The sequence below is a fragment of the Eschrichtius robustus genome, chromosome 19 (genome assembly GCF_028021215.1).
Source record: "Eschrichtius robustus isolate mEscRob2 chromosome 19, mEscRob2.pri, whole genome shotgun sequence".
NCBI lineage: Eukaryota > Metazoa > Chordata > Mammalia > Artiodactyla > Eschrichtiidae > Eschrichtius > Eschrichtius robustus.
In genome coordinates, this window is record NC_090842.1 from 68,711,441 (window position 1) to 68,739,146 (window position 27,706).

The window sequence follows — 27,706 nt, forward strand, 5'->3', positions numbered from 1 at the left end:
ATTAATGCACAGAAATCTCTTGCATTCCTATACACTAATGATGAAAAATCTGAAAGAGAAATTATGGAAACACTCCCATTTACCATTGCAACAAAAAGAATAAAATACCTAGGAATAAACCTACCTAGGGAGACAAAAGACCTGTATGCAGAAAACTATAAGACACTGATGAAAGAAATTAAAGATGATACCAACAGATGGAGAGATATATCATGTTCTTGGATTGGAAGAATCAACATTGTGAAAATGACTATACTACCCAAAGCAATCTACAGATTCAATGCAATCCCTATCAAATTACCAATGGCATTTTTTATGGAGCTAGAACAAATCATCTTAAAATTTGAATGGAGACACAAAAGACCCCGAATAGCCAAAGCAGTCTTGAGGGAAAAAAACGGAGCTGGAGGAATCAGACTCCCTGACTTTAGACTATACTACAAAGATACAGTAATCAAGACAATATGGTACTGGCACAAAAACAGAAACACAGATCAGTGGAACAAGATAGAAAGCCCAGAGATAAACCCACGCACCTATGGTCAACTAATCTATGACAAAGGAGGCAAAGATATACAATGGAGAAAAGACAGTCTCTTCAATAAGTGGTGCTGGGAAAACTGGACAGCTACATGTAAAAGAATGAAATTAGAATACTCCCTAACACCATACACAAAAATAAACTCAAAATGGATTAGAGACCTAAATGTAAGACTGGACACTATAAAACTCTTAGAGGAAAACATAGGAAGAACACTCTTTGACATAAATCACAGCAAGATCTTTTTTGATCCACCTCCTAGAGTAATGGAAATAAAAACAAAAATAAACAAATGGGACCTAATGAAACTTCAAACCTTTTGCACAGCAAAGGAGACCATAAACAAGACGAAAAGACAACCCTCAGAATGGGAGAAAATACTTGCAAACGAATCAACAGACAAAGGATTAATCTCCAAAATATATAAACAGCTCATTCAGCTCAATATTAAAGAAACAAACACCCCAATCCAAAAATGGACAGAAGACCTAAATAGACATTTCTCCAAAGAAGACATACAGACGGCCACGAAGCACATGAAAAGATGCTCAACATCACTAATTATTAGAGAAATGCAAATCAAAACTACAATGAGGTTATCACCTCACACCAGTTAGAATGGGCATCATCAGAAAATCTACAAACAACAAATGCTGGAGAGGGTGTGGAGAAAAGGGAACCCTCTTGCACTGTTGGTGGGAATGTAAATTGATACAGCCACTATGGAGAACAGTATGGAGGTTCCTTAAAAAGCTAAAAATAGAATTACCATATGACCCAGCAATCCCACTACTGGGCATATACCCAGAGAAAACCGTAATTCAAAAAGACACATGCACCCCAATGTTCATTGCAGCACTATTTACAATAGCCAGGTCATGGAAGCAACCTAAATGCCCATCAACAGACGAATGCATAAAGAAGATGTGGTACATATATACAATGGAATATTACTCAGCCATAAAAAGGAACGAAATTGAGTCATTTGTTGAGACGTGGATGGATCTAGAGACTGTCATACAGAGTGAAGTAAGCAGAAAGAGAAAAACAAATATCGTATATTAACGCATGTATGTGGAACCTAGAAAAATGGTACAGATGAGCCGGTTTGCAGGGTAGAAGTTGAGACACAGATGTAGAGAACAGACATATGGACACCAAGGGGGGAAAACTGCGGTGGGGTGGGGATGGTGGTGTGCTGAATTGGGCGATTGGGATTGACATGTATACACTGATGTATATAAAATTGATGACTAATAAGAACCTGCAGTATAAAAAAACAAACAAACAAAACAACAACAAAAAAAAAGCAACAAGGGCAAAGCAACAAATAACATACAAAGGAATGATAACCATAAGGCTATCAGCTGATTTTTCAACAGAAACTCTGCAGGCCAGAGTGGCACAATATATTTATATTTAAGGTGGTGAAAGGGAAAAAACCTACAAGAAACAATACTCTACCCAGCAAGGCTTTCATTCAGATTAGATGGAGAAATTAAAAGCTTTACAGACAGACAAGCAAAAGTAAAGAGAATTCAGCACCACCAGACCAACTTTGCAACAAGTGCTAAAAGAACTTCTCTAGGTGGAAAAGAAAAGGCCACAACTAGAAACAAAAAAATCACAAAAGGGAAAGCTCATCAGTAAAGGCAAACATACAGTAAAAGAAGGAAATCATCCACACACAAAATATGATATCAAAACAGCAACCATGAGGAGAGTACAAATGCAGGAAATGGGAATTGCATTTGAAATTAAGACACCAGCACCTTAAAACAATCCTGTACATATATAGACTGCTATATAAAAACCACATATATGCATGGGACACAGGTTCGAGCCCTGGTCCGGGAAGATCACACATGCCACGGAGCAACTAAGCCTGTGTGCCACAACTACTGAGCGTGCACTCTAGAGCCCCTGAGCCACAACTACTGAGCCCACGTGCTGCGACTACTGAAGCCCATGTGCCTAGAGCCAATGCTCTGCAATGAGAAGCCATGGAAATGAGAAGCCTGCACACTGCAACGAAGAGTAGCCTGCACACTGCAACGAAGAGTAGCCCCCACTCACCGCAACTAGAGAAAGCCCCTGCACAGCAACAAACACCCAATTCAGCCAAAAAGAAAAACAAAATAAAAAAAACACATGCAGACTGCAAACCAAAAAACTACAATAGGTTCAAAAAAAGAAAAAAAAATCCCAAACACAACACTAAAGATAATCATCAAACCACAAGAGATGAAATCAAAAGGAAGGGAAGAGAGAAAACCAGACAAAAACAAATTCAAAACAATTAAGAAAATGACAAGAATTCTCTAGCAGTCCAGGGGTTAGAACTCCGTCATTTCAATGCCAAGGGCCTGGATTCCATGCCTGGTTGGGGAACTATGATCCCTCAAGCCATGGGAAGAAAAAAAAAAAAAAAAAAAGAAATTGCCTATATGAAATCCAAAGAAAGCTGGAGTAGCAATACTCACATCAGACAAAATAGACTTTAAGACTGTTACAAGAGACAAAGAAGTACTACACAATGATCAAGGGATCAATCTATAATGCAAAAAATGCTAACAGCCATAAGAAGAGAAACTGACAGCAACACAATGATGGGGGGACTTTAACACCCCACTTACACCAATGGACAGATCATCCAGACAGAGAATCAATACGGAAAAACAAGCCTTAAATGACACATTAGACACGATAGCCTTAATTGATATTTAAACAGCATTGCATCCAAAAGCAACCGAATACACATTCTTTTCAAGTATACCTAGAACATTCTCCAGGATAGAACACATTCTGGGCCACAAAGAAAACCTTGGCAAATTTAAGATAAGTGAAATCCTATCAAGCACCTTTTCCATATGAGATTAGAAATAAATTACACAACAAACTATTAAAAAAAAAAAACCAACACATGGAGGCTAAACAACATGTTACTAAAAAACAATGGATCACTGAAAAGATGAAAGAGAAAATCAAAAACTTACATAGAGACAAAGGATGATGAAAACACACTGATCCAAAACTATGGGATGTAGCAAAAGCAGTTCTAAGAGCGAAGTTTATAACAATACAATCTTTCCTCAGGAAACAAGAAAAATCTTCAATAAACAACCTAACCTTACTTACACCTAAAGCAAATAATAGCAAATATCAATGAAACTAAAAGCTGTTTTTTTGAAAACATAAACCTTGCCAGAGTCATCAAGAACAACAGGGGAGGGCTCAAATCAATAAAAACGGACACCACAGAAATACAAAGGCTCCTAAGAGACTACTACAAGCAACTATATACAATAAAATGGACAACCTAGAAGAAATGGACAAATTCCTAGAAAGGTACAACCTACCAAGACTGAGCCAGGAAGAAAAAGAAAATACAAACAAACCACCACCAGTACTGAAATTAAAACTGATTTAGAAAAAAAATTCCAACAAAAGACCAGGACCAGATGGCCTCATAGAAGAACTCTATCAAACATTTAAAAAGAAAACACCTATAAAAAACTGCAGAAGAAGAGACACCCCCAAGCTCATTCTGTGTGGCCATCATCACCCTGATATCAACACCAAACATATCACCCACACACAAGAAAATTACAGGCCAATATCACTGATGAACATACATGCAAAAACTCCTCAACAAAATACTAGCAAACTGACTACAACACATTAAAAGGATCATACACCACGATCAAGTAGGATTTACCCAGGGATGCAAGGATTCTTCAATATATGCAAATCAATGAATGTGATACACCATATTAACAAATTAAAGAATAAAAGCCATATGATCATCTCAATAGATGCAGAAAAAGCTTTTGACAAAATTCAAAACTCATTTATGATAAAAACTCTCCAGAAAGTTGGCATGGGGGAACCTACCTCAACATAATAAAGGCCATATACAACAAACCCACAGCTAACATCATTCTCAAAGGTGAAACACTGAAAGCATTTCCTCTAAGATCAGGTACAAGACAAGGATGTCCACTCCTGCCAATAGTTTCGGAAGTTCTAGCCACGGCAATCAGAGAACAAAAAGAAACAAAAGAAATGAAAATTGGAAGCAGTAAAACTATCACTGTTTGCAGATGACATGATACTACTCAGAGAAAATCTTAAAGATGCTATCAGAAAACTACTACGCTCATCAGTGAATTTGGTAAAGCTGCAGAATACAAAATGAATGCACAAAAATCTCTTGCATTCCTATACACTAATAATGAAAGATCAGAAAGAGAAATTAAGGAAACAATCCCATTCACCACTGCAACTAAAAGAATAAACTACCTAGGAATAAACCTACCTAAGGGGCTTCCCTGGTGGCGCAGTGGTTAAGAATCTGCCTGCCAATGCAGGGGACATGGGTTCGAGCCTTGGTCCGGGAAGATCCCACATGCCACGGAACAGCTGAGCCCCCGTACCACAACTACTGAAGCCTGCATGCCTAGAGCCCGTGCTCCGCAACAAGAAAAAAACGCCACTGAAATGAGAAGCTTGTGCACCACCACGAAGAAGTAGCCCAGCTCCTGCTCGGCACAACTAGAGAAAGCCTGCATGGAGCAACAAAGACCTAATGCAGCCCAAGATAAATACATAAATAAATTTATTAAAATAATAATAATAAAAATAAACCTACCTAAGGAGGCTAAAGATCTGTACTCAGAAAACTGTAAGATGCTGATGAAAGCAATCAAACATGACATAAACAGATGGAGAGATAGACCATGTTCTTGGATTGGAAGAATCTCTATTGTGAAAATGACTATACTACCCAAAGCAATCTACAGATTCAGTGCAGTCCCTAGCAAATTACCAATGGCAGTTTTCACAGAACTAGAACAAATAATTTTACCATTTGTATGGAAACAGAAAAGACCTCAAATAGCCAAAGCAACCTTGAGAAAGAAAAACGGAGCTGGAAGAATCAGGCTCCCTGACTCGACTATACTACAAAGTTACAGTAACCAAAACAGTTTGGTACTGGCACAAAAACAGAAATACAGATCAATGGAACAGGATAGATAGAAAGTCAAGAGATAAACCCACACACCTATGGTCACCTAATCTATGACCAAGGAAGCAAGAATGTACAATGGAGAAAAGACAGTCTCTTCAATAAGTGGTGTTAGGAAAACTAGACAGTTACATGTAAAAGAGTGAAATTAGGACACCCACTAACACCATACACAAAAATAAAGTCAAAACTGATTAAAGACCTAAGTGAAGGCCAGACACTATAAAACTCTTAGAGGAAAACATAGGCAGAACACTTTTGACATAAAGTGCAGGAAGATCTTTTTTGACCCACCTCCTAGAGTAAGAAGAATAAAAACAAAAATAAACAAATGGAACCTAATTAACCTTACAAGGTTGTGCACAGCAAAGGAAACCATAAACAAGATGAAAAGACGACCCACAAAATGGGAGAAAGTATTTGCAAACAAAGCAACTGACAAGGGATTAATTTCCAAAATAATCAAACAGTTCATGCAGATCAGTATCAAAAAAACACAAACAACCCAATCAATAAACTGGCAGAAGACCTAAATAGACATTTCTCCAAAGACATTCAGATGGGCAAAAGCACATGAAAAGATGCTCAACATCACTACTATTAGAGAAATGTAAATAAAAACTACAGTGGGAACCACCTCACACCGGTCAGAATGGCCATCATCAAAAAGTCTACAAATAATAAATGCTGGAGAGGATGTGGAAAAATGGGAACCCTCCTACACTGCTGGTGGGAATGTAAATTGGTACAGCCACTATGCAGAACAGTATAGAGGTTCCTTAAAAAACTAAGTAGAGAAGTACCATATAATCCAGCAATCCCACTCCTGTGCATATATCCATAGAAAACCATAATCCAAAAAGATACAAGCAGCACAATGTTTACTGCAGCACTATTTACAACAGCCAAGACATGGAAGCAACTTAAGTGTCCACCGATGGAGGAGTGGATAAAGATATGGTACATATACACACTGGATAAAAAAGCCATAAAAAAAGAACAAAATAATGCCATTGGTAGCAACATGGATGGGCCTAGAGACTGTCATACTGAGTGAATAAGTCAAACAGAGAAAGACAGATGATGATATCTCTAAAAAACAAAAAAATAATAGAAATAAACTTATTTACAAAGCAGAAATAGAGCCACAGGTGTAGAAACAAACTTCTTGTTACTGGGGGAAAGTGGGGAGGGGGGGATAATTTGGGAGACTGGGATTGATATATACACACTACTATATATAACACAGATAACTAATTAGGACTTATTTTATAGCACAGGGAACTCTACTCATACTCTGTAATGACCTATATGGGAGAAGACTCTAGAAAAGAATGGATATATGTATATTTATAAGTGATTTACTTTGCTGTACACTTGAAACTAACACAACATTGTAAATCAACTATACTCCAATAAAAATTATTAAAAAAACCCCCAAACCCTCTAAGTGTGTGTATGCTGTAAAACTAAGTTTATGTAATGTATAATAAGTCTGTATCAAAATCTAACAATGGGATAGTTGAAAAATATGTATAATTTCATTCAAAGAACTAAGTTAAAATCAGTAAGAACAAAACAAAATTAAAAAGTGGAAATGTTCATTTAAGTAGAATAATTTTAACATATATGCTAGACAAATGCATGCTGTATATACACAAGAACAGATGGCAGGTATGGCTATAAATACAGAAAGTAGACCAAAAACAAAAAAAAAGAAGAAAAAAGAAACACATAAACAAAGAAGAGCCTTCAACAGGGGAACTTATAAAGACATTTTACTCATATACTCATATCTACAGAATACAGCACAAGAAAGGAAAATGAATGTGTTAGGGAACTGAAACCGCCCACCTTGGCCAGGCACAATGATAACCACTTGCCTGAGTTGTCTCACAACAGGAAGTTCCGATAGAGAGGTGCTGCCTCTGAAAGCTAACTGGGAGAATGTGGGAGGGTCCGAAAGGAGGAGGGAAGAGATGATATGTCCTGCCTACCTCCCAGAATCCCCCTCATGCTAGAATCCATCTTGGCTGAGAGGTGAGTGCACCACCAGAAAGGACCCTGAGTCAGAACAACTGGCCAGAGACAACCCGGAAACTAACCCTGTTACCATAAAAGCGAGATTGCGAGCATCATGGCAGAGCAGTTCTCCTGGGTTCCCTACTGTGTTGCTCTTCGCCCAGGCACCCCTTTCCGATAAAGTCTCTTGCTTTGTCAGCATGTGTGTCTCCTTGGACAATTAATTTACGAGTGTTACACAAGTGCCCACTCTCAGGCCCTGCAAGGGGTCTCCCTGAAACCATGCAACTCAGATTGGGACTTTACTTGAGATCACACACCTGGTCTCAGGACTTAATGAACCTCAGGTTCTTGAAGTCTCCTCACAGAAAGAATTCAGTGAGAGACAACGTGATAGGTAAGAAGTGGATTTATTTAGCGAGGAACACACTCCACAGACAGAGTGTGGGCCATCTCAGAAGGCGAGAGGCCTCAAAATATGACGTGGTTACTTTTTATGTCCTACGTAATTTCACAGGCTGAGTGGGAGGATTATTCCAACTACTTCCTGGGAAGGGGCAGGTATTTCCAGGAATTGGGCCACCACCCACTTTTTGGCCTTTTAGGTTAGCCTTAGAACTGTCAGGGCGCAGGTGGGTGTGTTATTTACATGCTCATGTATTACAATGGGAGTATAATGAGCCTCAAGATCCACTGGAAATCAAATCTTCCGCCATCTTGGACCTAATTGGTTCAAACCTGTTTGTTTTAGTCAAGTCCTATGGATATGTCATTCCTTTAAAGGCTGTGCCCTGCCCCCTTCCCTCCTGTTTCACCTCTTTCTCCCACAAAGGGATAGCCATGAAAAACATGGGTAAAGTCACACCACATTGCGCAAAAGAAGAAAAACACATCATAAAACATATTACATTCATAAAAAAGTTTTGACACGTCAAATAGTTTCCACAGAGTTGGCAAAACTATCAAGAAAAGAAAGGAAATGCTTACTTCAAACAGCAGCCAATACATTAACTTGGTGGGGATGGGGATAATTGTTTTGGAAGAACCCCACAGGCTGCTTCTGAGGTCCTATTATATAGCAATTTTGGCCTGAGCGGTGAACGGATATTAATCTCAGAGCTTCCTCAACCGCACATTGAAGTTCTCTGCAATTTTTTTTCCCACGCAGGTCATATTTCAAACTTCGGAAAGCCAAGTTTTGGGGGTACAAATAATAACTATAGGACACTAGTAAGAGAACACAGATAAAACACTGCTGAATGAGAAGAGTTGGGGGAGGGCCCGGATGACGCAGCATTTACCTGAATCCGACACATATGCGCCGGCGCCAGCGGAGTTTGTGGGCGAAGGTGGGGCCCGGGCACTGCGGCACCAACCGCCCAAGACAGAGTCAGGCCGGATGGCGCCCACGCCGAGCCTCAGACGAAGCTCAGAGAAGCGGGCACGGCGCCTTCCTGGCTCCCTGACCTCTGGCCTTCACAGCGTTGCGAAGTTCCCCGCCTGTGAACACAGCCGAGTTTACAAAATAACGACCCCAGTCGACGCCGGAAAAGCCGCCCAGACTCCGTCCTCTAGAACGGAAGTGACTCTTTCCTGAGCCTTCATTGGCTCAGGGGCGCCCACGAACTGGCGTAGTTTTTTTTCAGGTAATGCAGTTCACAGGCCTCTAGAACCTGGCAAGGGTCGGTGCTCCCCGCCTACAGGAAAAGCCCCGCCTCACTGCCGGGGCTCCTGGGAAGGAGTGTCCTGGAGGCTCTGAGGACGGGGGCGGGGTTTCACGCTTCTTAAAGGAGACGAACCCAGATTTCCATGGAATGTAGTCTTCGCTGATCACAGAGAGACAGCCATATTTCAGATGTTTCCAAAACCTACAAAACCAAACGGGCACATGATACCAGGTTGTCACTATGACACAAAGTTCATGCATCCATAGCTGGGGTCTATTAAACATTGTCTTACTGCTCTTCCAAAGGATGTAGGCTAAAGCTTTAGACCTCACCGTGTTAGGTCAGAGTCAAGAGAACAAAGACTCCAGACAGGGGGCCATAGTGAACAATACAGAGGAGGAATGTGGGGTGGCCATAAGCAGGTGGACCATGTGTTGCTTCTCTGGTTCCCTCATTAAAGAGTAGAGCCAGTGATGGTGTCCCATTCAGGGACACCATTTTTGAACATGCATCTGTGAAGAAGCATGTAATGAAATACACCTGCACACACCGATTACCTCACCTTTTCTCTAACTCTGATGGCCTTTCCCCACACCTAAGACCACACTGCCTCTTTATACCTTAAATATCTCAAGCACATCGCCTCCGGGAAGGTGGATCTGAGACTTCTTCTACCTCCTGGCTTAGCTGCCTTCTCCCCTGCAAACCTTGGCATCTCAGCGTTTGGCTTCTTGCGCCTCTGCTGCAGTAAAAACCTCATATTCACTGTTTAGAATTGCCCACAGTTGGAGTATTCATACCAGGGAAATTGGCAAACACAACAATCAAGTTTCGGTTAGTTGTTTTATACGTGTCTAGACTTAAAGTAACGGAGACTATGTTAATAATGAGGACCATACGTGGTGAATAACGATGTAAGCACAAACATTTATTCCACGCAGCGAAGTCACTGAAGAAAAGTCAAGTTCCAACAGATTTTTGCCTTCTCAGTTACTAATAAAAGACAGACACTTTATCAAAGAAGACATACACCTGGCAAATGAACACAAAAATGTTCAACATCATGAATCATCAGGGAAATGCAATCAGACCATAGTGAGACACCTCTACACATTTAAACAGGTAATATTGAAACACTAGCCATATCAACTAAGTACTAGAGAGGAATACAGGAAAACTGGAATGCTCCCATACTGTGAATGGCACACAAAAGGGTATAGTCATTGAATTTTGAATATGAAACCATACGTACATATAAAGAATTTATTAAGCTTATCTGTCATAGCCAAAATGGATACAAACCACAAAACCCCATCCTTTAACAGATGTATGGATAAACAGTCAGTGGGTGGTATATCCAAACAGTATATTTTTCAGGAAAAAAAATGAATTATACTTATCAGCAACTTAAATGATTCTCAAAATAGTTATGCATCATGAAAAAGAGACAAATATAAAAGTAAACATTAAGACCCCAATGATATTAAGTGTAGAAAACACTAATTGAATGGGAAAAAAGTATATCAATACTAATTGCCTGGGAGTCCTGGGAGAGATGTCAGAAGGTGGATATGGGAGTGATGGATGTTTGTAATTATGATGGTTCTGTTGGTTTACACGTATTAAAACTTAACCAAGCTGTACATTTTAGGTATGTTCAGTTCGATGCATAGCAACTATACAGCTCAATTAAATTTAATAGAAATCGGCGTCACATAAAAATCTGAATCTCTTTTCTGAATCTCCTTTTCAGTAGAACTCTGGCAACCACATGTTAACCCCATCACATCTCCTTGTCTCATGGGAGGGATTCTGTTGTGGTAGCAATGAAGACCGGTGAGCAATGAAAGGTGTTTCCACTTGAGCTATCCAGGAACTGCCTGCGTCCTAAAAACCACATGCCTGGACTACACGATTTCCACTCTTATGACCCATTATCTGTGCTATGCACCAATGGCCTTGAGATAAACAATCTGCAGATGCTACAGGATCCCAAAACCTTTACATTATTCAGCCTGACGCTGACTGGGACCTCAGGAGAGAAACCGCTCTGTAGCTCCTGAGAATTTTTGCAAAAACATTATCCTAAACAGGCACAGTCACGGGAACATTCATGGATGCAATTTTAGAATACGTTCATCTCTTTTTGTTTGCTAGTCACTCACTCCCTATTAATTCCCTGTTTCTGTACCAAATATGGTTCCCACCTGATGTCTGTAATCTAACGCTCAGCAACACCAGCCTACCATGTTATGGACATTATGACACATGGCACTTTTCCAGCTGGACCTAGAGAACTTCTTCTCTTGAACAGTACTGGGGTCATGATGTGACATCCCATGTGAAAAAAGAGAACTTATGCAGCTCCAAAAAACACTGGTGGTTCACACAACTGTCCTCATCTCAGGGTGACCTCGGGACCCACCAAAAATTCTAACATCCAGGTCACATTAGTCCCACAGAACCCTGTAGTCTACCCCAGGAGGCCTTGGACAACAATTCAAATTAGACCAAAACTGGAGTGAAAACCATTCTCCGCCATGATACTATCCTTACTGACAAAGATTGGAACACCCACAAAAGACGTGGCTTAAACTATAGTCTTTGTTTTTTCACAGAGCAGAGCAAATGGAGGCAGATCGTTCCCAAACAGGGTGACCTGGAGCTAGAAACATCCATCGTGAGCATGACATGAGACAATACCACCAAGGAAAGTAAACTTCTGTAAGCTGCCAAGGGAACCCACATTGGGTCACCATGGTCAAAGCTGCTTAGGTCCTGTCCTTGACGGAAGAGAATGACAACACCCAAGTGCTCAGGCTATTCATGCTTCCCTCCAGGGGACAGGACAGCACAAAGGTCTACCTACCCTGATCACAGTGCGATGACTGATGCCCCAGTACTGGGATCTGCCACATGGGAGAGGTAAAAAACTTAGTGATATTGAGTCCAACAAGGGCCTTGCACAGGTTAGAAAGTAGAGCGTAGCTCCTGAAAAGCTTCCTATGAACCCGGTACTCATAGGCAATCTGCACACGAAGGCTGTTCAGATGTATGGCATTCAACTTCCAGTTGATGACTTCCTCAAAGAGTCTATTCAGTATGATGTATTAACTAAGGAGACAGCTCATTCGCTGCTCTCCTCATCTCATTTGAAGGCCCTTCTCCAGTATGAACTTTCTGGTATCGAATAAGGTAAGACCTTTGGCTGAAAGCTTTCCTACATTTGCTGTACTCATAGGGTCTATCTGAGCTGTGAAGTTTCTAGTGCTCAGAGCAGACCTTTGACAGAAAACCTTTCCACATTTGCTGCACTGATGAGGCCTTTCTGTGGTGTGAGCTTTTCGGTGTTGAGTAAGCTGGATGCTTTGGCTAAATAATTCTCCTCATTCAGAGTTCTCCTCATACGGTTTTCCTCCAATGTGAACTCTGGTGCTTAATAAGAGTAGAGCTTTGACTAAAACACTTTCCACATTCACTGCACTTATAAGGCCTTTCGCCAGTGTGAACTCTCTGGTGCGTAGTGAGAATAGAGTTTTGGCTAAAACATTTCCCACATTCACTGCACTTGTAAGTCTTTGCTCCAGTGTGAATTCTCTGGTGGACCTGAAGGTGGGCCCTTTGCCTAAAGGACTTCCCACATTCACTACACTCATAAGGCCTTTCCCCAGTGTGAATTCTTCTATGTTTAATGAGGCTGGCAATGTACCTAAAGACTTTCCCACATTCACTGCACTCATAAGGCCTCTCTCCAGTGTGGACTCTCTGATGCTGAACAAGCATGCGTTTATAGGTGAAGGCTTTTCTGCATTCTCCACATTCATAAGGTCTCTCTCCAGTGTGGACTCTCTGGTGCTGAACAAGTTTGCTTTTAGTAATGAAGGTTTTCCCACATTCACTGCACTCGTAAGGCTTGGCTCCAGTGTGAATTCTCTGGTGCACAATAAGTTGGGCGTTTTGCCTAAAGAACTTCCCACATTCTCTACACTCATAAGGCCTTTCCCCAGTGTGAATTCTTCTATGTATAACAAGGTTGGAGTTGCATCTAAAGACTTTCCCACATTCACTGCATTTATAAGGCCTTTCTCCAGTGTGGACTCTCTGGTGCTGAGCAAGCCTGTATTTACGGCAGAAGGCTTTCCCACATTCACTGCACTTGTAACGCTTTTCTCCATTGTGAAAGGCCTCTACAAACTCGGTGTCCTTTTGTGGAGTGACCTGGTGCTGGAGAAGGCCAGAGCTACAAGGGAAATCCTTCCAAGGCTCCTGGAATGTGAAAGACTTCTTGGATGCATGGATGGTGCGGCTCTTCATAAAGGTCTTACCCACGTCTTTTCTAAAGAGTGCCTCTTCACTGTGCTGGTGAAACTGCACACCTGCCCCACAGAGTTTCTGGCCAGGGTTTGTGCCAAGGTCCTCAGCTAGATGCAAACCACCTTCTAAGTACAGGCAGTACCTCTCCCAGGGATAGGACTTCAGGGTGGCCAGGTCTGCCTCTGAAGTATTTATTTGTGGCACTTCTACAGAAACATTCTGCTCAGAAGGTGTCTGCTTGTTCTCTGCCATATACCAACACCCTGAAAGCAAAGAAATACGGGTAAACTTGACATAGAATTTTGGTAGAAGGAGGCAGCCCCATCACAAATGTGTGTCTGACACAGAAAGGAATAAATCTATGGGACTGTTTTCAAGACAAGAAGTTGCAGGGAGGTTAGGAAAGCCCTGCTGTACAGTACTGACCCTCTACACATCACAGAACAGGGAGCACTCACCATGCAAATGACAGAAGGATGGGGTGGAATGCATAAAGGAGCTAGGGGTCCACAACTCATTCCTCCAGGAACACTTTTCACTAGGACCTTGGCTGCTGGTGACAAGTGTGTGCTATGTGGAAAGCTGTGTCCAGGTCCAGGATAATCTGATTTTCACTGAGTAGCTGGCGTTCAAGGACTATTTTGAGGAGAGGTGCAGACCTCATGAAACATTAAGTGTAGGTGAATAGTGGAAAGCACAGCAGAGCGAGGATGGAGAGGAACAATGAGGAGTGGAAGACAGAGAGGTGAGGGATAATCCTGGGTTAGAAGCCAGAGTAAAAATCACAGGAGGCAAGTGTCAAGGATGGAGGAGAAACAGAAATGAGGTACACAGTCACTGGCCTTGACACTAAAACAGTGTTGGGTACGGGACATGTTCCTGATATGACATGAATCAAACCATGATGTCACTTCCTCCCCCAATGCCAATTACCAGGGCCAGGCCCAATTTGAGCCCCTCTTGCTCTGTCTGGAGTCATGTCCACTCTGTCATGTACCCAGGGTTCTCCTCTCAGCTCCAGCTGGACAACATGGGACCTAGAAGATGAAAGTCCTGAGAGAAAGACATGACAGGTGAACAGTCAGTACTGGCCCGGGGGACAACCAATCCCAAAACAACCTCAGGAAAAAAAATATGTAACAAAAAGAATCTTTGAGATGAGGGTCTCACAGAAACAGCCAAGAAGACCCCACAAATGCTGACCACATTAAGTCCCAACAATTCCTGGAATGGTGAGGCCCCAAGAAATGTCAGCTGGAAGATGGAAGAGCGTGGAGCACAAAGGTGCATGGGTCTACGGAGTCAACTTAGCAGGGAGTGGCTGAGACTAATGGAACCCACTGAACTAATTCCAAGTCTTATGACCCAGAAAAACTTCACTGAAAAAACTTCAGAGCCGCTGGTATTGGGGATACTTCTGAAAGGAAGTCGTATACACACTCACTCAGCCTTGGCACCAACAACACAGAAGAGAGGGAGGCAGTAATAGAGATGTACCCACTGTCTAGCTGTGAAAAAACAGACTTGCCTTTGGAAAAAAAGGGAAAGGCAGAGACCTGTCCAGGATGCTGGGATAGGTGTGAGGGTCTTACCCAATGATGCAACAAGTGCAAAGGTCTCCAGCATGACATCGTGGTACAGGAATCTCTGGGCCTCATCAAGAAGCTTCCACTCCTCCTGGGAAAAGTACACAGCCACGTCCTCAAAGGTCACAGGGCCCTGTGATGACAGGGACAGATGTCTCCATAAGCAGCCTCTCTCCCCAGGACCCCGTTAAGTACCCCTAACCCATACTCACTCTGGGTCCATCATCCTCCCCAGCTCCCTAACTTAGAGGGCACTGGTACCGAATAACTCTTCATACTTCCTTGAGCGCTAGGTACAACTCTCAGCAACAACAGGTAGGTAGGTGGACAGATAGATGCCATCTAAGCTGTGGGCTTGGTATGCATGGCCCCCTCCCTCTCCTGCAAGACAACAGCCTCAGTGTCCCCAGGATCATGTCTCCCAGACACAAACAAACTTGGGCTCATCATTCTCTCTTAAACTCCTGGTATGAGGGCTCTGGGGCAATTTGGTCACACACCTTCCCCACATGCATATTACTCACTGGCTAACTCCTCATACATCTGATCCCCATCACCACCACCCGGCCCACAAAACTGGCATGTCTCCTGCCTCCTCACATACCCTCCTGCACATGGCATCAGGAAGTTCCTGCCAATGCAGCAGGATCCCACCGTACCCTAACTCTCCACTGGACTGTTCTGAAGGCTTCCCCACCAGGCCTTGTTCCTGACTTTAACCTCAGTCAAAACATGCAAATCTAAATATGCCTCTTCATGTTCCACCTCTGTATTGCACATTATGTCTCTTCACCAGTTGCAATCTCTGTCCATATAACACCCCTTCAAAATACACACCCATTTGACACACCTTAGGTAAACTCATTTGACATTCTGTTAGAAACTACCCAAGTTCCACCACAAAAGCCTAGTGAGTGCACAGGAGGAAAAATAACCATCAGCCTGACTTTACTATCACTTCACCTCCATTCTGCTTTCCCTCTGCATCAATTTCATGGCCACTCCCCCATAAAAACCTGAGCCACCTGCTGGACTTTCCCTCCCCCCCACGTTCCCGCTGATAACGACTCTTCTTGTCTTTGTGACAGCCCCCTCTCTTCCCTTGTCCCCTAATGGCATCCTGAAGCCTCCCCCAGCACTCTAGATCTTCACGTTCAGCCGTCCCCTTGTCTCCTATACTTGGAGTCACTGGAACATCTGAGAATCAAAACAGCCAAAACCCAATTCCTAATATTCTCACGGAAAAGGACTGCTACCACTGACTTCCCCATCTCAGTTGATGGCACTGCCACCCTTCCAGATGCAAAGGGAAAAAAACATTGGAGTCATCCATGAGCCCTCCACATTAGAAAATCTGGTCAGTTCCTACTTTAAAAGCAAATCCAGAAGCCAAGTATTTCTCCTACCTCCTCATGCACCACTTTGGTCCAGCAAGAACTAATGTGCATCTGGATGACTGCAATAGCCTCCTTCATTATCTCCTGTCTTTCTCTCCCCCAGTCTCTTGTGCACTCCGCAGCCAGGAGTAGCGTCTTAAAACCTAAGTCAAGTCACATTACTTTCCCTCTCTGTTCCAAAAATTCCATGTCTGCCATCATTCTCAGAACAGAAACCTCTTCTCAGGCGACCATTCTAGGTCTAACTCTGGCCCCCTTGCTCTCTGTTCTTACCAGCTGTTAACAAAGACCTACACAAGTCCTAAAACACTCCCATCTCAATCTCATCCTCAAACATTTGTACATATTACCCGCTATACCTAAGACAACCTTTCACATCTCAGTCCACTGGCTGCCAAAAATGGGAATCTGTCCATATAACCTCTGGCCTGGACTTGGAAACCTGGGCTTAGGGTCCCCAGACACCAAGTCCAGGAAGAGTGGCAGCAAAAGACTTCTAGGACACCTGACACTCACCAGTGCAGGGTCCATAAGTGGTTCTGCTGAATGTGGAACCTGTGGGAAGAGCAGGGCCATGTAATATTAATTCCCATCAGCAACATAAACAAAAAAGATTAATGAATGAACCGTTTAATATTTCAGGCGAAGACAAATGCTCAAGAGGAAAGTAAAGCATAAAAGAGGGCAGAAAATGTTACAGTTGTACCATAAGGTCATGTGGATATCTTGAGAAAAAGGCTGTACAAAAGTGGGACAAACAAGTGCAAAGCCTCTCTATCAGAGTCATGCCTGGTGTGTTTGAGCAGCATCCACGAAGCTAGTATGACTGGAGGCCAGTGAGCCAGAAGAATAAGGGATCGTGTTGGCAAGGAAATAGTGTTGGCAGGTCATAAAGCACTATTATAGCCCTAAGTCACAAATATCAAAATTAAGTCTCATTTTACGTACAGGTCTGTTTCTGACACTTCCATTTGATTCCCTTCTTCTATTTCTCCCTTGCCAATATACATTTTTCTCTTCTTGTAGCTTGTAGTTGGCCCTAACATCTGATCAAAAGTTCGTATATTATACTTCCTTTTCCAATTTTACTTGGTTATCTTATAAATTGTTGCTTTATATAAAATTTCAGCTTACATAATCCATATACTAAGTTCTGATTAGAAATTATCATAACATTATGGAGACTGGTTCAAGATGGCGGAGTAGAAGGATGTGTGTTCACTGCCTTTTGTGAGAGCACTAGAATTACAACTTACTACTGAACAATCATCGACAGGAAGACACTGGAACTCAGGAAAAAAGATACCCCACATCCAAAGACAAAGCAGAAGCTGCAATGAGACAGTAGGAGAGGGGCAATCACAATAAAATCAAATCCCATAACTGCTGGGTGGGTGAGTCACAAACTGGAGAACACTTATAGCACAGAAGTCCACCCACTGGAGTGAAGGTTCTGAGCCCCAAGTCAGGGTTCCCAACTTTGGGATCTGGCAACAGGAGGAGGAATTCCCAGAGAAACAGACTTTGAAGGCTAGCAGGATTTGACTACAGGACTTCGACAGGACTGGGGGAAACATATACTCCAAGCCTGGAGGGCATACACAAAGTAGTGTGCACATCAGGACCCAAGGGGAAGGAGTAGTGACTCCATAGGAAACTGAACCAGACCTACCAGCTAGTGTTGGAAGGTATCCTGCAGATGCGGGGGATGGGTGTGGCTCACCACAGGGACAAGGACAGCAGCAGCAGAAGCTCTGGGAAGTACTCCTTGGCATGAGCCCTCCCAGAGTCCACCATTAGCCCCATCAAAGAGCCTGTAGCCTCCAGTGCTGTGTCACCTCAGGCCAAACAACCAACAGGGAGGGAACTCAGTCCCACCCATCAGCAGACAAACCAATTAAAGTTTTACTGAGCAGTGCCCACCAGAGCAACACCCAGCTCTACCCACCACCAGTCGCTCCTATCAGGAAGCTTGCACAAGCCTCTTACATAGCCTCATCCACCAGAGGGCAGACAGCAGAAGCAAGAAAAACTACAATGCTGCAGCCTGTGGAATGAAAACCACATTCACAGAAAAACAAACAAAATGAAAATGCAAAGGACTATGTACCAGATGAAGAAACAAGATAAAACCTCAGAAAAACAACTAAATGAAGTGGAGATAGGCTAACCTCGGAAAAAGAATGGAGGCAAAGATCAAGAAGACGCAAGAAATGTTTAAAAAGGCCTAGAAGAATTAAAGAACAAACAAAACAGAGATGAACAATACAATAAATAACCAAAATGAAAAATATACTAGAAGGAATCAATAGCAAAATAACTGAGGCAGAAGTCACCTGGAAGACAGAATGGTGGAATTCACTGCTGCAGAACAGAGTAAAGAAAAAAGAATGAAAAGAAAAGAAGATACCCTAAGAGACCTCTGGGACAACGTTAAATGCAACAGCATTCGTATTATACAGGTCCCAGAAGCAGAAGAGAGAGACAACGGACCCGAGAAACTATTTGAAGAGATTATAGTCGAAAACTTCCCTAACATGGGAAAGGGAATAGCCACCCAAGTCTGGGAAGCACAGAGAGTCCCAGGCAGGACAAACCCAAGGAGTAACACGCTGAGACACACAGTAATCAAACTGACAAAAAGAAAGACAAAGAAAAATTATTAAAAGCAACAAGGGAAAAACGACAAATAACATACAAGGGAACTCCCATAAGGTTAACAGCTGATTTCTCAGCAGAAACTCTACAAGCCAGAAGGGAGTGACATGAAAAATTTAAAGTGATGAAAAGAACCTACAACCAAGATTACTCTACCGGCAAGGATCTCATTTAGATTTGATGGAGAAATCAAAACCTTTACAGACAAGCAAAAGATAAGAGAATTCAGCACCACCAGACCAGCTCTACAACAAATGCTAAAGGAACTTCTCTAAGTGGGAAACACAGGAGAAGAAAAGAACCTACAAAACAAACCCAAAACAATTAAGAAAATGGTAGCAGGAACATCCATATCGGTAATTACCTTAAACGTGAATGGATTAAATGCTCCAACCAAAAGACACAGGCTCGTTGAATGGATACAAAAACAAGACCCATATACATGCTGTCTACAAGGGACCCACTTAAGACCTACGGACACATAAGACTGAAAGTGAGGGGATGGAAAAAGATGTTCTGTGCAAATGGAAATCAAAAGACAGCTGGAGTAGCAATACTCATATCATATAAAATAAGACTTTAAAATAAAGAATGTTACAAGAGACAAGGAAGGACACTACATAATGACAAAGGGATCAATCCAAGAAGAAGCTATAACAATTATAAATATATATGCACCCAACACAGGAGCAACTCAATATGTAAGACAAATGCTAACAGCTATAAAAGAGGGAATTGACAGTAACACGATAATGGTGGGGGACTTTAAGACCTCACTTACATAAATGGACAGATCATCCAGACAGAAAATTAATAAAGAAACACAAGCTTTAAATGACACAATAGACCAGACAGATTTAGTTGATATTTATAGAACATTCCATCCAAAAACAGCAGATTACACTTTCTTCTCAAGTGCACACAGAACATTCTCCAGGATAGAACACATCTTGGGTCACAAATCAAGCCTCAGTAAATTTAAGAAAATTGAAATCATATCAAGCATCTTTTCTGACCACAACGCTATGAGATTAGAAATCAATTACAGGGGATAAAACGTAAAAAACACACACAGAGGCTAAACAGTACGTTACTAAATAACCAAGAGATCACTGAAGAAATCAAAAATTACCTAGAGACAAATGACAATGAAAACACGATGATCCAAAACCTGTGGGATACAGCAAAGGCAGTTCTAAGAGGGAAGTTTATAGCAATATAAGCCTACCTCAAGAAACAAGAAAAATCTCAAATAAACAATCTAAACTTACACCTAAAGGAACTAGAGAAAGAAGAACAAACAAAACCCAAAGTTAGCAGAAGGAAAGAAATCATAAAGATCAGAGCAGAAATAAATGAAATAGAAACAAAGAAAACAATAGCAAAGATCAATAAAACTAAAAGCTGGTTCTTTGAGAAAATAAACAAAATTGATAAACCTTTAGCCAAACTCATCAAGAAAAAGAGGGAGAGGAGTCAAATCAATAAAATTAGAAATGAAAAAGGAGAAGTTACAACGGACACCACAGAAGTACAAAGCATCATAAGAGACTACTAAGGGACTTCCCTGGTGGTACAGTGGTTAAGAATCCACCTGCCAATGCAGGGGACACAGTTTCGAGCCCTGCTCTGGGATGATCCCATATGCCACGGAGCAACTAAGCCTGTGCGCCACAACTACTGAGCCTATGTGCCACAACTACTGAAGCCTGTGCGCCTAGAGCCCGTGCTCCACAACAGGAGAAGCTGCCACAATGAGAAGCCTGCACACCGCAACGAAGACCCAATGCAGTCAAAAATAAATTAAATAAATAAATAAATTTATTTTTTAAAAAATTGAAGAATAAAAGCCATCTGATCATCTCAATAGATGCAGAAAAAGCTTTTGACAAAATTCAACACCCATTTACATGATGAAAACTCTCCAGAAAGTGGGCATCGAGGGAACCTACCTCAACATAATAAAGGCCATATATGACAAACCCACAGCAAACATCATTCTCAATGGTGGAAAACTGAAAGCATTTCCTCTAAGATCAGGAACAAGACAAGGATGTCCACTCTTGCCACTATTATTCAACATAGCTCTCGAAGTCATAGCCATGGCAATCAGAGAAGAAAAAATAAAAGGAATACAAATTGGAAAAGAAGAAGTAAAAGTGTCACTGTTTGCAGATGACATGATACTATACATAGAGAATCCTAAAGATGCCACCAGAAAACTACTAGAGCTAATCAATGAATTTGGTAAAGTTACAGGATACAAAATTAATGCACAGAAATCTGTTGCATTCCTATACACTAATGATGAAAGATCAGAAAGAGAAATTAAGGAAACAATCCCATTCACCACTGCAACAAAAAAGAATAAAATACCTAGAAATAAACGTACCAAGGAGGTGAAAGACCTGTACTCAGAAAATTGTAAGACACTGATGAAAGAAATCAAAGATGGGCTTCCCTGGTGGCGCAGTGGCTAAGAATCTGCCTGCCAGTGCAGGGGACACGGGTTCGAGCCCTGGTCTGGGAAGATCCCACATGCCGCAGAGCAACTAAGCCCGTGCGCCACAAGTACCGAGCCTGCGCTCTAGAGCCCACAAGCCAAAACTACTGAAGCCCGTGTGCCTAGATCCTGTGCTCTGCAACAAGAGAAGCCACCGCAACAAGAAGCCCACGCACTACAACAAAGAGTAGCCCCTGCTCGCAGCAGCTAGAGAAAGCCCGCATGCAGCAACGAAGACCCAACTCAGCCAAAAATAAATTAATTAATTAAAAAAAAAAAAAGAAAGAAATCGAAGATGACACAAATGGAGAGATATACCATGTTCTTGGATTGGAAGAATCAATATTGTGAAAATGACTCTACTACCCAAAGCAATCTACAGATTCAATGCAATCCCTATCAAATTACCAGTGGCATTTTTTACAGAACTAGAACAAAAAGTCTTAAAATCTGTATGGAGACACAAAAGACCCCGAATAGCCAAAGCAGTCTTGAGGGAATAAAATGGAGCTGGAGGAATCAGACTCCCTGACTTTAGACTATACTACAAAGATACAGTAATCAAACCAATATGGTACTGACACAAGAACAGAAATATAGATCAATGGAACAGGACAGAAAACCCAGAGAAAAACTCATGCACCTATGGTCAACTAATCTATGACAAAAGAGGCAAGGATATACAATGGAGAAAAGACAGTCCCTTCAATAACTGGTGCTGGGAAAACTGGACAGCTATATGTAAAGAATGAAATTAGAACACTCCTTAACACCATACACAAAAATAAACTCAAAATGGATTAGAGATCTAAATGTAAGACCGGACACTATAAAACTCTTAGAGGAAAACATAGGAAGAACACTCTTTGACATAAATCACAGCAAGACCTTTTTTGATCCACCTCCTAGAGTAATGGAAATAAAAACAAAAATAAACAAATGGGACCTAATGAAAGTTAAAGGCTTTTGCAGAGCAAAGGAAACTACAAACAAGACGAAAAGACAACCCTCAGAATGGGAGAAAATACTTGCAAACGAATCAACGGACAAAGGATTAATCTCCAAAATATATAGACAGCTCATGCAACTCAATATTAAAAAAACATACAACCCAATCCAAAAATGGGCAGAAGACCTAATTAGACATTTCTCCAAAGACATACAGATGGCCAAGAAGCACATGAAAAGCCGCTCAACATCGCTAATTATTAGAGAAATGCAAATCAAAACTACAATGAGGTATCACCTCACAGCAGTTAGAATGGGCATTATCAGAAAATCTACAAACAACAAATGCTAGAGAGGGTGTGGAGAAAAGGGAACTGTCTTTCACTGTTGGTGGGAATGTAAATTGATACAGCCATATGAAGAACAGTATGGAGGTTCCTTAAAAAGCTAAAAATAGAATTACCATATGACCCAGCAATCCACTACTGGGCATATACCCAGAGAAAATTGTAATTGAAAAAGACACTTGCAGGGACATCCCTGGTGGCACAGTGGTTAAGAATCTGCCTGCCAATGCAGGGGACAAGGGTTTGAGCCCGGGTCCGGGAAGATTCCACATGCTGTGGAGCAACTAAGCCCGTGCGCCACAACTACTAAGCCTGCACTGTAGAGCCCACAAGCCACAACTACTGAGCCCAAGAGCCACAACTACTGAAGCCCACACACCTAAAGCCCATGCTCTGCAACAAGCAACTGCAATGAGAAGCCCATGCACTGCAATGAAGAGAAGCCCACGCACTGCAATGAAGAGTAGTCCCCGCTTGCTGCAACTAGAGAAAGCCGTGCACAGCAACGAAGACCCAATGTAGCCATACATACATACATACATAAACAAATAAATGACGCATGCGCCCCAATGTTCACTGCAGCACTATTTACAATAGCCAGGTCATGGAAACAACCTAAATGCCCATCAACAGACGACTGGATAAAGAAGATGTGGTACATATATACAATGGAATATTACTCAGCCATAAAAATGAACGAAATTGGGTCATTTGTAGAGACGTGGATGAATCTAGAGACTGTCATACAGAGTGAAGTAAGTCAGAAAGAGAAAAACAAATATTGTATGTTAACACATATATGTGGAACCTAGAAAAATAGTACAGATGAACCAGTCTGCAGGGCAGAAATAGACACACAGATGTAGAGAACAAACGTATGGACACCAAGGGGGGAAAGTGGCGCGGGGTTGGTGGTGGTGGGATGAATTGGGAGATTGGGATTGACATATAAACACTAATATGTATAAAATAGATGACTAATAAGAACTTACTGTATAAAAAATAAATAAAATTCAAAAATTCAAAAAAAAAAAGACACATGCACCCCAATGTTCATTGCAGTACTATTTACAATAGCCAGAACATGGATCCAACCTAAATACCCATCGATGGACGAATGGATAGAGAAGATGTGGTACATACATACAATAGAATATTAGTCAGCCATAGAAAGGAGCGAAATGGGGTCACTTGTAGAGACGAGGATGGAACTAGAGACTGTCCTACAGAGTGAAGTAAGTCAGAAAGAGAAAAACAAGTATAGTATATTAACGCATATATGTGGAATCTAGAAAAATGGTACAGATGAACCGGTTTGCAAGGCAGAAATAGACACACAGATGTAGAGAACAAACGTATGGACACCAAGGGGGGGATGTTGGCGGGGGGGAATGAATTGGGAGATTGGGATTGACATATACACACTAGTATGTATAAAATAAATAACTAATAAGAACCTGCTGTACATAAAAAATAATAATAAAACTCAAGAAAATTATTATAACATTATATATAGAATTCAAGAATACATATTTTTAATTTTTATCCATGTTATTTATATATCCTTTTTCTTTCATAAATATTCAGACAGATTATCTGTAATTTCCTACCTGCTTTTTTCTCCTGCAGTAGAGATGGGAACCACCATTTGTTGACTTCACACTGAAAATGAATCTCAGAATTCCCTGGTGGTTCAGAGGTTAAAACTTGGTGCTTTCACTGCCATGGGTTCGATTTCCATCCCTGGTCTGGGAACTAAGATACTGCTAGCTGCGCAGTGTGGCCTAAAAAAAAAAAAAGAGAGAGAGAGAGAGAGTTACAAGAAGAAAATGGCACCAGAAAATTAATCTGTGATAAAGGGGTTGTTGCTGGCATCAGAGTAAAAGTGCTTGGCCTCCAGCAGTTTGACGTAAGTGGCTGTCAAAGATGACTCCTTAAACTTAAGACAAAGGAAACAACCTATGAGACCTGATCTCTATTCCACCCTCATTATAAAAACATGGAAATATCTTCTTCGGTTCTAAACATCTTGACAAGGATTCCCAGCATTATAACTTTTTATCCTTTCAAGGATTCATTTTGTCCCCCTTAAAACAAGTATTTTAACAAGATGTCTTAATCATTTTCTCTTCCAATACCACCAGAGGACGATGATGTAACGGTAAAATAAATACTATTAGCAAAGTACAATCACTGCAAAAGCAGAAACCCTCTAAGTGGCTGTATACTGTAAAACTGTACGTTTACCTAATACATGATGAGTGTGTATAAAAACACAACTACGGCATCACTAATCATTAGAGAAATGTAAATCAAAACTACAATGAGGTATCACCTCACACCAGTCAGAATGGCCATCATCAAAAAATCTACGAACGATAAATGGTAGAGAGAGTGCGAAGAAAAGGGAACCCTCTTGCACTGTTGGTGGGAATGTAAATTGATACAGCCACTATGGAGAACAGTATGGAGGTTCTTTAAAAAACTAAAAATAGAACTACCATACGACCCAGCAATCCCACTACTGGGCATATACCCTGAGAAAACCATAATTCAAATAGAGTCATATAGCACAATGTTCACTGCAGCGCTATTTACAATAGCCAGGACATGGAAGCAACTTAAGTGTCCATCGACAGATGACTGGATAAAGAAGATGTGGCACATATATACAATGGAATATTACTCAGCCATAAAAAGAAACGAAATTGAGTTATTTGTAGTGAGGTGGATGGACCCAGAGTCTGTCATACAGAGTGAAATCAGAAAGAGAAAAACAAATACCGTATGCTAACACATATATATGGAATCTAAAAAAAAAAGTTATGAAGAACCTACGGGCAGGACAGGAATAAAGACGCAGACGTAGAGAATGGACTTGAGGACACGGGGAGGGGGAAGGGTAAGCTGGGACGAAGTGAGAGAGTGGCACTGACATATATACACTACCAAATGTAAAACAGATAGCTAGTGGGAAGCAGCCGCATAGCACAGGGAGATCAGCTCGGTGCTTTGTGACCACCTAGAGGGATGGGATAGGGAGGGTGGGAGGGAGACGCAAGAAGGAGGGGATATGGGGATATATGTATACGTATAGCTGATTCACTTTGTTATAAAGCAGAAACCAACACACCATTGTAAAGCAACTATACTCCAATAAAGATGTTAAAAAAAAAATACAACTATGGGATAGGTTAAGACTAAGTATAACAATCTCATTCAAGGCACTAAATTAAAATTAGTAACATGGAGCAAAACAAGATCAAAAAGTGGAAATGTCCATTTAAATACAATAATAATTTTAACATATACGCTAAACAAATGTGTGCTTTATATACCCCAGAAAGCAAGGAAGGTATGGCTAGCGTAGCAATGTTTATAATTACAGAAAGGAGACCAAAAAACAAACAAGCAAAAAAAAAAAAAAAACAAAGAAAGCCTTCAACAGCAGAATTTATAAAGACATTTTACTCATATACTGTATTCACACTATTAGAACACTGCAAAAGAAGGAAAATTAACGGATAGCCATGAAAAAATGGGTAAAGTCACACCATATTGGGCAAATGAATAAAAACACATCATAATACTTATATGATTCCAGTCATAAAAGAGTTTTAAGATAACTGAGCGAAGGTAAACTACAGTCGTCAAATATTTTCCACACAGCTGAAACTATCAGGAAAAGCAAGGAAATGCTTACTTGAAACATCAGACAATACCTTAACTTTTGGGGGATGGGGATAACTTATGGAAGGCACCCACAGGCGGCTTCTGGGGTCCTACTTATATCTCATTTCTTGGCTTGAGCAAAGAACGGGTATTAGTAAGAGCTGCTTATTCAACTGAACATGGAAGTTCTCTGCAATTTTTTTTTTCCCCCACGCACGTCATATTTCAATATTCGGAAAACCAAGGTTTTGGGAAACAAATAAACATAGGACGCTCGTAAGAGAACACTGATAAGAACGAAAATACTGCAGAATGAGAAGAGTTGTCTGAGGGCCCAGAGGGAGCATTTACCTGAATCGCACCCATCGGCGTGGCCGTCCCAGCGGAGTCTGTGGGCAATGGTGGGGCCCGGGCACGGAGGCCCCTCCCGGCCCCGAGACAGTCAGGCCGGATGGCGTCCACGCGGAGCCTCAGCCTTTCCTCAGAGCAGCGGACACAGCGCCCTCCTGGCTCCCTTTACCTGGTGCCGACCCAAGGTACCGAAGCGCGCACCAGCGAACAGGTCCGAGTTTAAAAATGTCGCCCGCGGTCGACGCCGGAAGGCCCGCCCAGACACCGCCCCCTAGAACGGAAGTGGCTCTCTCCTGAGCCGTCATTGGTTCAGGGACCCTTACGCGCCGCGCTTTGCCTTCGGGGTAATGTGGTTCACAGCGCTCTACGACCTGTCAAGCGGCGGTACTCCCCACCTCTGGGAAAGTTCCTCCTCACCCTGAGGGTAGCTGGGAAGGAGTGTCCCAAGGCTCTGAGTACTGGCGGGGTTCACGCTTCTTAAAGGGGACGCACCCAGATATCCGCAGAACCACGCTTCTTAAAGGGGACGCACCCAGATTTCCGTGGAATGTAGTCTGCTGATCAGAGAGAGGTACTCAGATATAATAGAGTTATATTCCAATATATATAACTATATATATATAACTAATATATATATATATATAACTATAATAGAGTTATAGTTCAGATGT

At 41.6% G+C, this 27,706-nt stretch overlaps 1 protein-coding gene across 5 annotated transcripts in view; it reads right to left on the bottom strand.

The window, feature by feature from the left end:
• Positions 1-27,257, bottom strand: part of LOC137753890 (zinc finger protein 773-like) — a 35,656-nt gene extending 8,399 nt beyond the window's left edge. For 4 of the 5 annotated variants that reach the window (XR_011071620.1, XR_011071619.1, XR_011071618.1 and 1 more), the window contains exons 1-7: positions 27,036-27,257; positions 24,623-24,796; positions 17,073-17,111; positions 15,166-15,292; positions 14,507-14,626; positions 12,129-13,836; positions 8,894-9,460 (exon numbers count right to left, since the gene is read on the bottom strand). Coding sequence is in view for 1 of the 5 variants with exons in the window: in XM_068529329.1 (XP_068385430.1) it covers positions 12,662-13,836; positions 14,507-14,626; positions 15,166-15,292; positions 17,073-17,087 (1,437 nt within the window). In the remaining 4 variants the exon portion in view is untranslated. Of the gene's footprint in view, positions 1-8,893; positions 9,461-10,191; positions 13,837-14,506; positions 14,627-15,165; positions 15,293-17,072; positions 17,112-24,622; positions 24,797-27,035 lie in introns of those variants that run through there. The other variant, XM_068529329.1, reaches the window with a different exon arrangement.
• Between the last annotated feature and the right edge of the window lie 449 nt (positions 27,258-27,706).